Genomic DNA, 16,874 nt, shown 5'->3' with positions numbered 1-16,874 from the left:
CACAAGAAGGCAAGGCCTCCCATGGGGAGGCACATTCAGCAGAGGCAAGTCCAGCTCCTTCCCCCTGCCTCAAGGCTTCCTGAGGTGTCCCATCATAGGTAGTGGGCTCCACAAAGCCCGCTCAAGCACCAGAGATGGATTCTGATCCTACTGCCCCTCCCCTCCCTGCCAAGCAGATCAAGATATACAACTGTCTCACTATGCAAAGGGCCTAGTCAAGTCCCATGTAGGCTCCACAGCCATTGATCCAACTTTCATGAGTTCCCTCTAGTTTGGTTTGGTCGTCCCTTCATGTTCCCCCATCGTGATCCTGATGCACTTACTCATAGAATCCCTCTTCTCTCTCTTTGACTGGACTCCTGGAGCTCTGCCTGGTGATTGGTTGTGGGTCTCTGCATCTGCTTCCATCAGTCATTGGAGAAAAGCTCTGTGATGACAGTTAGGGTATTCACCAGTCTGAAGTAAGCCAGTTCAGTTCGGGCACCCTCTCCACTATTGCTAGCAGCCTAGGCTGGGGTCATCATTGCGGATTCCTGGCAACTTCCCTAGCCCCGGGTTTTTCTCTATCTCCATGATGTCTCTATCATGGCATCTCTTTCATTGCTCTCCCACTCCATCCTTATTCCAGCTCAACCATCCCATTTCCTTATATTCTTATCCCTTATCACCTACTCTTCATTGTCCATCCCTCGTCCCCAGTTTACTCATGGAGATCTCATCTATTTCCCCTTCCCAGGGTAATCCATGCATGTCTCTTTGGGTCTTCCCTGTTAGACTCTTACATGGAACCATATTAAACATAATGAAAACTATCTCAAGAAACCCGATAGCTGGTGTGGGACCTGATTGTACATGGATTTTGTTAATGTTGATAGAAGAATCAGAAGTCACAAAGCACCAGTCTGCATTTACAGTTCCTTGTAGTCCTACTTGAAAAATAAATTCATCCTGCTTTGATTTAATATGATTGCCTTCATGCACCTCATCTCCACCACTCTGTAAATCTCTTAGGGCCAGATCTTGTCACATTTGTCCTTCAATATCCCATAAAATCTATTAATATTGCTCATATATGAATAGTCATATATCCAAGTTGTAAAGACTTCCTCTAGGTTTTAAATGTGCTTTTAAAATTTTCAGAACTTGGGTACAACTCTATAAAAGGGAAGATGACCTGGAGATTTCAAAGAAGATTAAGACTCACTGGACTGCATTGGGCTTGGAAGATACACAGTTGATGAACTACTCAGTGTTGCTGGATTTTCCTGGGTCCTCTCCAGGCACCATCACTGTGAGCAGCACTGGCCAGTGCTTTTATCCTGATGGCCAACCTTGCAGGGAAGAAGCCAGAAGAGGCCATAGCCAAGATCTGCTCTCCTCATATGCAGCTTATTCTGCCAAAGGAACTCTCCAGGTAATTTGACCATTTGTCTCTGTCATTTTTTCCTGAAATGAAATTAGAAAACAACAGCTTTCATCTAAATTGAACTAACTGGCAGGGTGCAGCATACAAAAGTAGCCATTAAATATATTCTGTGTAGCGATGCCAGCGATCAAAGAAGATGGGAAGTGCTTGAATCTTTACTTGTCACATTTTGAAAGTGAAAACATGTTACACGAATTTAATTCAAAGGTGTTGAAGGTGCAACTGAGTTATTCACATTTTCCTCAGTCCATATATTTCAAGAGAATCTCATTTATGGTTTTGAAGGAGGCAAATTTGAATATGTTGATATGTAGGGAGAGAATACAAATGGCAAGAATTGCATTTGAGATTGTTTATGCACATAAGAAATGAAGAGGAAAATTGATGTGATTATTCACACATTTGGGATTTGAAATGCAGCATGCTGGCATTCATGATGGCAAATGTGTGAAGGGGAGCCAGGTGTGGATTATTTCTCTACCTCTCAGGGTTAGCTAGCTTTGGTAATTCTTTTGGCTTTCTGGTTAAGAACAAAACTTCTAGAGCCTTGTGAGTGAGTTAAAGCTCACACTGTAGGTACTCACTGTTTTCTACCTCTTATATGATGTTGAACTTTTTAGCTCTGTGTGAAGTTTCACTAATCTTCCACTTGAGGACCACTGTGAGAATTAAAATAACTAATCTAAGTGAGTCCTGTGGAACAATGCATAGCCAGAGTGCACACAACATGCATGAGAGAAATAATGGCATGTTTGCTTTGTATAGCAGCTGCTCTGACTCAGTGTAAACTATAATTTTATCAGACATATTTAGTCCTTTTTTAAAATTGTGAATTGTCTAATTGAATATAGATGGAATTTTCCTCTATTTCTACTGTTTATGTATACATTTAAAATCTTTTAAATCAACTATAAGGAAAACATGGGACACTTAAACAATTTAAAGCTTCTATATAAATTACTTAAAACAATAGAATAACAAAGGTTTGTTATATTGCAACTTACATTTTTTTTTTTTTATTTTGGGGGTTTCTGAAGTATGTACAGAATGAATGTGTACTAGAAGGTGATAAGGCTTCCATTTTGTGTTGTTTCTCACCTTGACTTTTAACATTTCATATAACCAGCACAAGGAGTTTTACTACTAATTAGATTTAATCTAATGTTAAATATATGCAGTATTTTCAGCATAGAACTCATTTGATTTGATAAAACATACTTTTTCTGGCAATAATGGAAACACATTTTTATATCAATGAAAACACAAGGAAGCAGTCAAGATCTTTTCCTTGAGTCAGAAACTATGAACTTAGGGGTAATGAGTAAAAAAATATTCAATCTGTTTTGTCTAGACTCCAAGCACTCACAAGGACCACAGTTTCTCTGTCCTCTTTGTTCTGTTTGTGTCAAGTACATTCAAATCATTCCCCTCCCCCAATGAAACCCACACCCAAACCACAACAACAAACAACACTAAGAATTTAGTAAGTCTTTGGACTCTTTTCTACAGGCTTGGTTTTCAATTTCTCCTGGCAAACATTGATGATTTCTTGATCATGGGGATATGGAAAAGCCATGTTCCCTTAACCTGGTCTTCTATGGAGGAGACTGGAATACTATTAGACCATCAATTCCATGGACCTGACTCCAGATATCTCAGTTTTGTACATATTTATCTTATCTGTGACATATGTTAAATATTTTCACTGTTTCATACAATAAACTAAGTTTTACAGAATATTTACGAAATAAATATGAATAAATAAAATATGAATTTGACTGCTTCCTTGTGTTTTCATTGATATAAAAATGTGTTTCCATTATTGCCAGAAAAAGTATGTTTTATCAAATCAAATGAGTTCTATGCTGAAAATATTGCATATATTTAACATTAAATTAAATCTTATCAGTAGTAAAACTCCTTGAGCTGGTTATATAAAATTCTGCTAAAAGTCGAGGTGAGAAACAATACAAAATGGAAGCCTTATCACCTTCTAGTACACATTCATTCAGACATACTTCAGAAACCCCAAAATAAAAAAAAAAATGTAAGTTGCAATATATCAAACCTTGGTTATTCTATTGTCTTAAGTAATTTATACAGTAGCTTTAAATTGTTTGTGTCCCATGTTTTCCTTATAGTTGATTAAAAAGATTTTAGCCGGGCGGTGGTGGCGCACGCCTTTAATCCCAGCACTCGGGAGGCAGAGGCAGGCGGATCTCTGTGAGTTCGGGGCCAGCCTGGTCTCAAAGCGAGTTCCAGGAAAGGCGCAAAGCTACACAGAGAAACCCTGTCTCGAAAAACCAAAAAAAAAAAAAAAAGATTTTAAATGTATACATAAACAATAGAAATAGAGGAAAATTCCATCTGTATTTAATTAGACAATTCACAATTTAAAAAAAAACTAAATATATCTGATAAAATTTTAGTAAAAAAGTTTTTAAAATAGTAATAAACCAATAATTAGACAGAAATTGAAGATGAGAGCAGATGTAGAATGTATTTCTTTGAAATATTTGGCCTCAGCTGAAGGGGTGGTTTAAAGACTAAATGTAGTTTTACACAAGACAACTCCTTCTATTTGAAGACTTTAGTTTGAAAAAGTTAGTCTTGTGACTTAGGTAAAGATATAAAAATAGCTATCTTAATATGTAATAACACAAATATATTATACATAGTACATAAATAGATGCATGAAAAAAGTATGTGTCTGATCATATTTTTAAGACTCAAATAATGTGACTATAATATTCAAAAGTAAAACAATTCTAGCTGACTATTGTATATATATATATGCATACAGAACTTGTGCATACACTTGTATCTATGTTCTAAGGGGTTGTTGTTACATTGAAATTCACACAGAACAGCTCGAAGAGAAATGGTGACTTTTGTGTATCTTTGACCATTCCCCAATTTGAACTAATCTTGCCTGGTTGCTGCTGCTGCTGCTGCTGCTGATGATGATTCAGAAATAACTTCTTTCTTATTTTGACTACCTTCTGTGTTCATGAATTTCTATGAGGCAGAGCCATTAACAAGTTTTTAAATTATTCTATTTGGACTGCCAGTGAAGCTCCCCACAACTTTTGCTTTTGACAAGGTTATTTGCAGAGGAGTAGCTCCCCTTTACTTTGAAGAGCTGTCATGGCCATTCATCAAAGTCTGTTTTGTATAAGCTTCCAATTTGTGCTTTCTGGTAACTGTCTAAAGAGCATTTGTGATATCTGATATCTACTCTGCAAACCTACTTAGTGCCAGCATGATGGATGGTATGCTTTGCAAATTCTTTGTAATTCATTGTGCACTAGAAAGGTGACATTGTTTACCCCATAATAATGACAGGTAGGTCAGTAAAGGGGTCCTAAGGAGAGTTGCATTGTCAGAGGCAAAATACATATTAAAATGGATATATAAATAATTTAGCATGTATGTGTTTAGCATCAGGGAATAAAAAGATATTTATGTTTTACTAAAATAAGAATTGCAACAATAATATCATCACAAGAATGGAGACACTGGTCATGAGGTTTGGCCATAGGTAATTAATTTTGTAAACTGAAAAGATGGCTTTTAGCTAATTCCTATGAAATCATTTCTTTTGTCTTATTTGAAACTGGGCTGACTCAGGGGAAAAAAAGAACATAATTAATATTTAGTAGACTTTGCCTCTACTATGTTCTCCTTTTGAGGCAGGGTATTGGTTAACAGACCCATACATTTTAGGCATGGGGTTTGTTTTCCTTCTGTAAAGTTTTAATCTTTGCCCAAGAGACAATCCAAGTAATGCAATTGTGTGGGAAATCTTGTTTTCCACAACACATTCTGTGCATAAGATATATTGTTATTGACATATTTATTACAGCTTTACCCCACTGACAGCAGAACTCAAGAGTCCATCTTGTCAACTGCACCAACGGGGAATCATCTAGTCTCCTCATCCTTTATGACCTTGTTCATGTCAGGGGAAATGACAGTTACTTAAATGGTTGTTGTGGGTAGAAATCCCAAAAACATATAGAGTATCTGTCTGGTAATTGGAAATGCTCGATTAACAATAACAATTATTATTATTTTGAAGAAAGTAGGCATATTTAAATAAGAAGCTGAGAAAACCTCAAAACATTGTCTTACGATTTTGAAAATTCAGATTTATTATATTTATCATGTTGTGTGAACATAATATTCCAACCTTCTGTTTACCATGACAAATATTAAGAATTAGGAAAATTCCTTTGAAATTATGAATAAAGAATAAAACATACATTAACTTGAAGACTTAAGTAATGCAGAGATGAAATATTTTATTTGTGAATGCAGAGTGATCCATTGAAGTGTAAACCTAGTTAGTCTTGTCAATAAAAACCAGGAGTCAAATATTGGGGTAATGAACTGAAAGATCGGAGAAGCAGAGGAGCAGCCACCAGTGACTTCTTACCTTCTCTGGATGATGAAAGGGCCAAGATCCTGTCTCCACCCTGTCTTGTTATTTCCTTTCTCTGCCTCTCAAGGTATGAGCCTCTCAAGTGATGGAATTAAAGGCATGAGCCCCCACCACCTGGCCTCTATGGATATCTAGTGTCTAGCTCCACACTCTGATCTGCAGGCACGCTTTATTTGTGAGAATACAAATAAAATATCACACAACAGTCCATGATATCTAGTTGGGCACAATGAGTATGGCTTGCTGTTATGTATAGCTCTCGTGGCACATTAATTTAAGCCATGAAATCTGAACACAATGTCAAATATTTAGCTGGAAAGTCTTAAAGAGAAAAAAAATCACTATTAAAAATGGCTTCCGTAACTCATATTTTGTTTGAGTTTTCCATGGCTGGGAAATGAAAAAGGACAGAACTCCATGTACTTGGTTCTAATTGATCAAATAGCAGAATTCTGGGGGACAAGAACAGAAGCCCATTATTTAAATATTGCGTATATGACTTTGAAGATGAAGCTTTCACTTCACCAACATAGCAATGTGACCCTGAAACAGCTCTGTGATGCTGACAGTGGTCCAGCATTTCACTTGTCTTTTTATTTTTATTTTATTGTGGGGTCCATATTTTAGTAACCACGTACAAGTGAGGAAAAATAAATGAGAAGACAGCTATGTACAGCTGCTACTAATTAAAAAAATTGACATGTGATCCCTTCGGCAGATATGACCTCTTTCTAGTTTTAGATGATCTGTTCACTACTAAAGTGAGCTTTGTAGCAAGGGTAACTAATGGACTGTTTGTGATCTCTTCACAACAAATGGGGCATCTTTAGTGTTAAAAATATAAATATACACATGTAAACTTGACTGCATTTATATCTAAAGTTTGGTTTTATTTTTTTTAGGACATGGTCACTCTGTGGAACCCTGGCTGACCTCATCAGCCTTCTGCTTCCTTTTGATTGCCAGTCCTATTTATAATAATATTAAATGACCATTACTATCATACAATTTTGTAGAAATTTTAGCTATTTTTAAAGGTTTGCTTTGATTTAAAGAATGTTACTTACAAAAATAAGTTGGCTTTTCTTGGAAATTTTACCTATATCTTAATTTCTGGAAATACCATTGTTTAATCACAATAGTTTATAGTAATATCTACCTCATTCCAGTAAATTCTATAACTTTGATGTTTTCAGAATTAGAGAGTTAGGTGAAAAAATACAGCACTTCTGCTTTGCATTACTCCAAACTGCTGCAGTTGCTTTTAGAAGGAAAATTACGATATTCACGGCATGGCATCTCAGAAAAAGTTTTCTGAATGAATTCTCAATTCCTTCAAAATCCTTATCTTAATCAGATGAGCATCATTAATTCAATAAAGCCACCGTGGTTATTAATTTGTTATTCCTTATATTCTAATGTGCTAATCAAGGAGTGATTCATATAGAATTTAGCCACTGTATCTTACCTATGTAACAGGACACACTTGGCATTCAGCAATCCGTCCTCGGGGCCTTTCATATGCCACTCAACAAAGGTTAGAGTAGCAATAAAGGAAGCTTAGACCCTGATATGTCCAGGAATCTACTCAATAGAAAAGCTGCTATTAGAGAAGTAGTGATAAAACTTCATGAAACCTATGTTTTGTAAATTATTTGCTTCTGTATATTCAGAATATAGATTAGCGTCTGCTGTAGATGTAAGCAACCATCTTATTAAATAAGAAACATAGAACCAATGTAAAAGAGAAAGCCAAGAGATTAGAGCTCAGAGCTAAAATCTCACCCTTCCTCCTGCGGTGGTCTTAGCTTCCTGAAAGAGAGCTATTTCCTTTCTTTGTGTGTAAGTCGTTTCATAGTCATTCTGCCTTCTCATTGGTTGTAAACCCAAACACGTGACTGCCTCATCACTGTCTGTATGTACAGCCCTCCAGGTCTTAAAGGCATATGTCTCCAATGCTGGCTGTATCCCTGAACACAGAGACCTATGGGGTTAAAGACGTGCGCCACCACCGCCACACTCTGTCTATGGCTCTAATAGCTCTGACCCCCAGGCAACTTTATTTATTAACATACAATCAAAATCACATTTCAGTACAATTAGAATACCACCACACTCTGCCATACACTTTTGAAAGAAATTATATAATTTTTTGTTACTTCATTTTTTGACCTTCCATGAACCAGTTATCTCCTACTTTTCCCTATTATATATCATGGTGTGGAAGTAAAAATATCGGCATCTTTAATCAGCTCATTATATTGAATCCATAAACAGGGAACAGAGGGGGATGAATGAATGCATGCTGGTGCTCAGCACATTTTCTTAATTCTGTAGTGTCCAGAATTCCCCTTCACAGGGAATGAGTCTTCCTGTATCAAGTAATGTTAATCAAGATACTTCCCTAACAGGTATATCCAGAGACACATCTCCCTGGTCATTCTAAAGTCTTCAAATTGACAACTAACATCAACCATTACTGGTAGACTGTCAATGGACACATGTATGACTTGGTTACTTTAACTGATTGTTTGAAATGGTTTTTCAGATTTTCTGCTTTTAGATTCTCACCTTTTGTGTGTGTGTCCAAGATAAAGTTGTCATCTGTGAATAGGTATGACTAAAACTTGGCAAAACCTCGTATCTCTGATAGAACCTAATTTGGGGATACCATTAAAATCCTCATTGCCAATGATGTTAGGAGAAAGACGCAAAAACGTAAAACTCAAATTTCCAATTTCTACTTAGTTGGATCAAATACAGAGGTGGGGGTTTTGTGTTGATCCAGTCTCTTGTTGTCACTAATTCTATGTTTCAATTTCCTTGGGTATAAAATGATGATAAGGCCAGGAATCTGCCTCTTTGTAATCTCACTAAGGCTTTAGAAGGTAATAATTATACAATGTTTGGGAGAGTGTAACCATACAGAATGTGCAATAGAAATAACTTTTAGGGCAGGGGTTGTGGTGGTGCTAAATTTTTCTATAACTGAGGAAAGGTTTATGTGATGATGAACCAATTTTTCTTGGTTCTACTCATAAGGAATCTTTTCAATTCATTCCATGAATTACAAATGCCAATGTCTCTCTCCTCTCCATATTGTCCTATGAGTTGTGGTAACTGCTTCCACCATCTACTATTCTGTTTACACACCCACACTCCATTTATACATTCTCTTGTTTTGTTACTTTGGCAAACTGTATTCTAAAGAGAATAGAATGACCATGGCCACTACATGATTGATGAATTCTTAATCATCCTTATCAGCATGTGTATTTATCAATAGATATGTTTCATTCGAAATCCATACTATTCTGTTGTATGGTTTTTATATCAACAAGAATGGAAGCCCATCAGAAATCTAACTTTTTAAAAAAATAAACTATATAGTTCTGTCATTTTTAATGGATTTTAATATAGACATCTGGCATAAATAATTCTACCAGAATTTTATAAATTTCTATAGAATTTTAATTTTTATACCAATTAACTTTAGGACCATGCTAACTTTAATAGGGATTCAATATTTGTTTCTAACTAGTGTGATTATTTACTTTAAGAGCATAAAGCAGAATAAAAATTAGAAAATTAGCTATCTTGTTTCAAATACTGCTCCCTGTTTACATTTGTTTTGTGGATATTTGAGCTGTATATTTAATGTTTAACATAGATAAATTTTAAATATTTTGGTTGCTATAATGTTCTTGTTTTTAATTAAATGAAATATACCTTCATTTCTCTTTAACATTTCATTAAGTAGCTACAGATTATGTTCTAAAAATTAAAATTTCCACTAAAAAAATCTGTGGGAATATCATCATAAAAACAATAGGATTATCAATGTCAAAGAAATTATTGTAACAGAAAATTATTATTGTTACATCTGTTAAAAATTTTGATCCAAAATATTTTTACCTCTATATTTTGTTTGTAGAAAAAGTATACATTTCATATTTATTCTCATTCTATATAATTGATAGTATTTTATTTTATTTCAATTAATTGATCATGATACATTCCCCGTTTCAAACAAAAAAAACCTGTCATTAATAAGATAGAGAGTTTTGAACAAGCTACAGTGTTCAAACATAGAAGAAGTACTTGCAGCAAGGCTGAGTACAATCCCTAAAATTCACACTAGTGGAAAGAATAAAGCAAGTCCTGCAGTAAGTTATCCTATGACCTCTGCAAATGCTCCATAACAATGCATGCTTACATAGACACACACACACACACACACACACACACACACACACACACACACACCACATCATAGTCTTCAAAATAATAAAATAAATATACTGTATTTCTTCATCTAAGGGTAGAGCCTTGTGAAAATTCCACTACGGCACTAGCAGGTTGACTGGTGTGATTGTATAGGTTTTGCTTAGGTAGCCATATTGTTTAGATTTCATGGGTGCAACATCCCGTTTTCACCTGGAAGATACTGTATAGCAGCTGGACTCATGGCCCTAAACTCTTATAATCTGTCTGCTCCTCTTCAGTGATGTTGGTTTCTCTTCTAACTAACTTTATTCTTCCCGTGGCATACATCTTAAAAGATGAGCACTTCAGAGCTCATAAGAAATATCTTCTAGAACGTGGCTATAGATTAGGTTGTCTGCTTTGAACAAAACATTCACATGTTAAATTCAGTCTTCAATTTTGGACATGGTTTCTGAAAAAATGTTAGGGTTAAAGTAATGTATAGGGGTGGCGACCTGTTTTTATGTTTCTCATGAGAAAGGTTTAAAGGTTTTAAAAGATCAAGAATGTGTTCTCTCTCTCTCTCTCTCTCTCTCTCTCTCTCTCTCTCTCTCTCTCTCTCAAGTCATCAGAAAACTAAGGCTAATGTAAATATTGAAATTATTGCACATAAATTAAAACAAATTTGTATAGTTTTTTTCTGTGCTGAGGAACATTATTGTGAGGATAAAATCTCTTCTATGCCAAAATTCTTTGGTCTATTGATGTGTATTTTACATGAGGTGAAGTGAAAAACTGATTGTACTTTTGATAGGTTATGTAAGCTATTGAGAATATCTAGTAATGTAATACTTTTTTCATGATTGATATTTTTGTAGTTGTCACACACACACACACACACACACACACACACACACAAATCTACCACTGGCTTTTGTCCATCCAAAGCTGTAAAGTTTTCCCTCAACCATTTCTAAATATGACAAATATGTTCATTAATGTGACCAAAAGAGTAATAGTCTATTTGTAGATTCTGCCACTGAATCTCAAATAATTAGTGTATAGCTTACTAATTTGGGGTGAAAAATATAATTTTCCTTCTTTTTGCAGTGCATTCACTAATAATATATGATCATTTATTTAACCAGGTTTTTAAGATCATAGAAATACTGTTATTTATATGGTAATGGTATTAGTAAACTCAAAAAATATATTAAAAGCACTTACTTAATTGTATTTTAATAGGAAGGAAATTATAGTGAAAACCAATTCTGACAGAAGTGTTTTAACAATTAGGTCTCTTGACAAATTCACTTGAAAGTATAACTTAGCTTTTCCTATATTGCATAATTAAGTACAAGCCTCAGCAACTGACAATGCATGATGAATAATTGGGAAAATAATGTGCAATGTGCCCTCAACAAGAAGGTTCACAGTAGTAAAAACTGAAACTATGCAAGCCCACATGCATGCACATATGCATGCATACATGCATACTCACACACATATACTCACACTAGTGCAGGCACATACACTCACACACGTGCACACACACCACAGGGACGAGGCAAGGAGGTCCTTAACAGTGGCAGACACAAATTATTTGAAAGTAAAACTAGTAACAGTTTATATTGAGTAAGAGTGAAATGCAATCCATCTGATGGGTAAGGTCTGAAATGGGCCTTGATGTGTTAGCAAAGTTTTGAAGGTGTTGACAAATGTGATAGCTAAAAGTTATGGTTAATGTTAATTGTCAGCTTGACAGAATCCAAAATTACCTAGTGGCTAGATGGACTTGGCCATGCCTGTGGGAGGCTATATTGTCAACATTAACTGCAGTGAGAAGAGCTGCCAACTGGGAGTAACACCATTGCCTGGCTTGGATCATAGATTTTGTTGTATGAAAAATGGAATGGAGGAATGGCATGTGTCCACTGATTTCTGCTTCTTGACTGTGTGTAGCACGTATGAGTTCTTGAAACAGAATCCTTTGCTCAAAGGTATCATCTAGGGAGACTGGTTGTGTACTGCCAGATGAAGTCCTTAGATTTAGCTGAATTTCCCCTCCCCATTTCTCCATCCTCTTCCACTCACTCCTTTCTTCATCATCCCTATTGCAAGCTGTAACTTGAAAGAATACATTTTGTAATACATAAACCTTAGAACCCGCAACAACAATTATTTTAATAACAAAAGTTACAAAAAAGCCAGATTTGTGGTGGATGACATAACAATTGTCAATGATATCTGGTCATGTGAGCAATTTGTGCACGATTATTCATTGAGGACTTTGTACTTGATAATAATAATAATAATAATAATAATAATAATAATAATAATAATAAAAATAATGACTTGTTAAACTTGCAACCCTGAGATTGGTATGATTATTATGATTCTTATTGATCCTAAAAAATTAATCCTCTGATGTTTGTAAAATGACTCATGAAACATGAATCTAGAAAACCCAATCTGATGGTTTTCAACTCATAGAAGGGAAAAGGCAGCAAAGCTTCATTTTTGTGTAAAGAGGCAACATTGTAACTGGTCAATTAGAGATTTAAAGTTAGGACAGCATAGGTTGCCTTTGAAGATTTGAATCACTATAAACAACTGGGTAACTGACATCATTCTCCACTATAAGGTTTTATTTTTCTTTATATTTTCTTTTCTTTCAGGCTGATGTCATCGACGTGAGTTATGGAACTGCAGATGATTTAAAAAGGATCACAAAATTTAAAAATACAACAAATCAAATTGCATTCCTGAAATTAGGAAAATTACCACTGCTGTATAAGGTTAGTACAAAAGCTCTTATTTGGTGATAGAGTAAATGAAGTTTTTATTGCTGTTTAAGGTAGAGGCTTTTGAAGTTATATATATGGAGAGAGTGCATATGTGTGCTTGTGCGCGCGTGCGTGCGTGCGTGCGTGCGTGCGTGCGTGTGTGTGTGTGATGCACATGCTCCGGTGTATGAGAGAGAGAATTATAAGAAGTATCATTTCCAAATTAGAATAAATTAATATCTTGATAGAAAAGAAATTGATGCCTGTGTTCCTTAAATGAGGAGATGCACTAACTTGGGGACTGGGGAGTCTGTGAGCTCCCAGTCTATAAAGGTCCACATCTAAATGCTGAAGAGAACTGGGGCTACATCTTCTCATGACATATATGAAACTTCCAATCTGTGCTCAAAGTTGGCTGATTTACATGTGCATCCATCTTCTTTGATCAGACTCTAACTGACTTATATTCTTCTGTGATTAATTTTGTAAATTCTGTAACTTCACATGACTGCCCGCACTTGGGACTCCAATTAAAATATAATATTAAAAGGAGATGTAGAATTTTTATTTATTTTTTATTTAAATTGAAGTTTATTAACACTTATCCATTAGGTACATCTATATAATTAAAGCAATTCAAACTAAATGCTGGATAAGGATTTAGCACAATCATTATCCAGTGCTGCAGGTTATTATTTCATTTTCTATTTCTGTTTAGAAAGAATGGTCATTGTGGTTATTTCACAGGAAGCCCCTTGTTCTGAAGACACTTTGAACTTTTTCTTATCCAATTTTTAAGGGTTTTTATAATCCCCAATCTCCAAAAAATATTTCCAGAACTGTTGGATGATGATGGCACATTCCTTTAGTCTCAGCACTCAGGTGGCAAAATCAGGTTAATCTCTCTGAGTTTAGACTATCCTGGTCTACTTGGCTCACTGCATAGCTCCAGGTCAGCCAATGCTTCAAAGTAAGACCCTGTTTAAAAAAAAAAAAAGAAAAGAGGAAAAGAAGGAAGAAAAAGAAGGAAGGAAGGAGAACTCTCTGTACATATTTTTCATTATCTTTCAAGGATTACTTAAATCAATGTTAGATCATTTATAGTTGTGACATAGTTTTAAAGATCAAAAGGACAATGATATTATTTTGTGCTCAATAATCTTTTGAAATGCAGTAAATACTTTTAAACAGTCACATATAGTTACAGAAATCACGCTCAATCAATGTATTCTATTTGGAGAAAAAAGATAATAAATATAGTCATGGACAAAAAAAAAATAACAAAATAGCAAGGACTGAGGAATCTGGATGCAGAGATCCACGGCTAGGCCCTGGGTGGAGCTCCGGGAGTCTAATTAGCAAGAAAGAGGAGGGTTTATATGAGTGAGAATTGTTGAAACCAAGGTTGGATAAAGCACGGGGACAAATAGCCAAACGAATGGAAACTATGAACTATGAACCAAAGGCTGAGGGGCCCCCAACTGGATCGGCCCTCTGAATAGGTGAGACTGTTGATTGGCGTGATCTGTTTGGGAGGCATCTAGGCAGTGGGACCGGGTCCTGTGCTCATTGCATGAGTTGGCTGTTTGAAACCTGGGGCTTATGCAGGGTCGCTTGGCTCAGTCTGGGAGGAGGGGACTGAACCTGCCTGGACTGAATCTACCAGGTCGATCTCAGTCCTGGGGAGTGGGGAGGCTTTGCCCTGGAGGAGGTGGGAATGGGGGATGGGATGGGGGGAAGAGGGGAGCAGGAGGGGGGAGAACAAGGGAATCCGTGGCTGATATGTAGAACTGAATGGTATTGTAAAATAAAATAAAAGGAAAAAAAAAAACCCAAAATATTAACAGTAGTACATACATGTAACCCAATGCTGAAAATGACTCCATATTTGTAGAGGTGAACCAAATGAGTACTTTAAATGGAAGAGGAAACCAGAGTTACACAGTTGATGTGTGTGTGTGTCTAATGTGTTCATTGTACCAATTATTAAATGTGACTTAGGTTAACTTTAGTAATTGATGACATCCCCATCTTTACACTTGCCTGAGTCTACATGTTATACAATGACTGTGTATTTTAAAAGAGAAAATGCCTTTAAAATTTCAAATTAAGAGTCTGGAGCAGTGGCTCCGTGGTGAAGAGCCTTTGCTGTTCTCATAGAGGACCAGTGACCCTGTCAGGTGGGTAGTTTGTATGGCTCATGGATGGGTAAGTCTTTTCTATGCCCAGTCAACTAATTCTCTAGAGCATATCTGTGCCTGCTTTTTAAGTCTGAAGCTTAGAAAATGGACTAACAGTCTATTTGGTATGGGGTAGTTCTTTGATACTATAAGCTTTGTCTAAGATTTGCTTTGATCAATCTTCAAAAAGTCAGAGTGCTCTCAGAGGCAGTATGTGACCTGAGATCTTCATAAATTCTCAACTCGCTAAAATGAATTCCACTATGAAACATTTTTTAAATAAAATAGTATAAAGCATTTTACTTCTTCTTGTGTACATTTTCACTATCTGCAGTAATAAATAAATGGTGTATACTCTATAACATCTAAAATTAAATAAGTTAGAATGGACAGAGTTTCCACTATAGTCTAGGTCCTAACACAATAGCCTTCACATTGAGGAGAAAATAATATACAGAATAAATTATAAGTAAACACATAATTATTTAACTATGTCATTTCAGCACAGTAAAACTACACTTGAAATTTACAAATCCTACTGCTATTCTTACAAATGGAAAAGTGTAGGTCATGTTTCTATCACTGTCATAGAGTGAGTTATTAAAATGTTTTATTCTCATTATATGCATTTTAAACTTAAATTGAAAATTTTAAAGATTTAAGTATCCTAACTTTTTTTTAGATTCCTAAAAATGAACTATTTTATCTATCTGATAAACCATGCTATACAATAGGAAAAATGAAAATCATATGATCCATCTTTCTATACCATGATGCCAATACATTGCTGTAAGATTCATGATCAGTGTGTGTTGCATAAAAGACTTTCCTTTTGAGATACAAACATACAGAGTAAATGAGGAATATTGCTTACAAATCACCAGCCATCTATATCTACAATAGTCAGTGAAGTCTATGGTTTTCACATCTTCAAGACAAGTGGAAGATCATTAGGAAATATTCTAGTTAGGTATCTAAAAATCCTGACAAACACTACATTTTGAAAATTCATTTCCATGAAGCATGCGTGTACTATTTGTTGTTTTTTGTATGTTTGTGAGGTATATATTGTTTAATTTATCCCAGATATCATTTTTCTCAGAAGCCTTTGTTTAAGCCACATGATAATCGTTCTCAAAAGCAAATGAGCTACCAACCTTCCTCAGTCCTAAGGCTCAGGGAATTAGCAGAAGAGGGGTGGAAAGAATGTAGGAGACGAAGATGAGGGGCAGCTTCTGAAATGCTGCTTCCAACCATGAAATGGCCATTGAATTCATGAACGCATAACTGCACAGGACCCAAACAGGCCACTTCATGTGTTACAGGATCATCAAAATGGGAGAATATTCACTTAATTTCTCATTCTATTTCCCCAAATCAAAATATGGATGTATTTACTTGTTAAGTAGCAAAAATAAGTGGTACATTGGACAAAGACTGAAAAGTAAATCTTATTTAATTTCCTAAGATTTTTGAAAATTTAAATTAATTCATAAAGAGTGTAAGAGCCAGAGGGGTTAGAGGACACCAAGGAAACAAGGCCTCTACATCAATATGAACAAAACTCATGTGAACTCACGGACACTTGAAGCAGCATGCACAGGGCCTTCATGGGTCTGTAGCAGGTCCTCTGTGTATATATTATGACTTTCAGTTTAGTGTTTTATTGGATTTAGTTTAGTGTGTACATTTTCTTGGGCTCTTTTCTTCCAGTTGGTTTGTCTTGTCCAATCAGATATGATAGTCTTTGCTGTATTTTATTATATTTTATTTTGTTGTACTTTTAAAAACATGAATGAAAGAATGAATGAAAACCCAGCCACTCAGGAAAA

At 35.5% G+C, this 16,874-nt stretch overlaps 1 protein-coding gene across 3 annotated transcripts in view; it reads left to right on the top strand.

The window, feature by feature from the left end:
- Naaladl2 (N-acetylated alpha-linked acidic dipeptidase like 2) overlaps positions 1 to 16,874 on the top strand; it is a 1,293,636-nt gene that overhangs the window by 712,010 nt on the left and 564,752 nt on the right. For all 3 annotated transcript variants that reach the window (XM_037207283.1, XM_037207282.1, XM_028875806.2), the window contains 2 exons: positions 1,141 to 1,414; positions 12,755 to 12,874. In XM_037207283.1, the coding sequence (XP_037063178.1) occupies positions 1,141 to 1,414; positions 12,755 to 12,874 (394 nt within the window). The remainder of the gene's footprint in view (positions 1 to 1,140; positions 1,415 to 12,754; positions 12,875 to 16,874) is intronic.

Source organism: Peromyscus leucopus, chromosome 6 (assembly GCF_004664715.2).
Source record: "Peromyscus leucopus breed LL Stock chromosome 6, UCI_PerLeu_2.1, whole genome shotgun sequence".
Classification (NCBI taxonomy): domain Eukaryota; kingdom Metazoa; phylum Chordata; class Mammalia; order Rodentia; family Cricetidae; genus Peromyscus; species Peromyscus leucopus.
The sequence above is the reverse complement of the archived record's forward strand: the minus strand, read 5'-3'. Positions and strand labels throughout refer to the sequence as shown.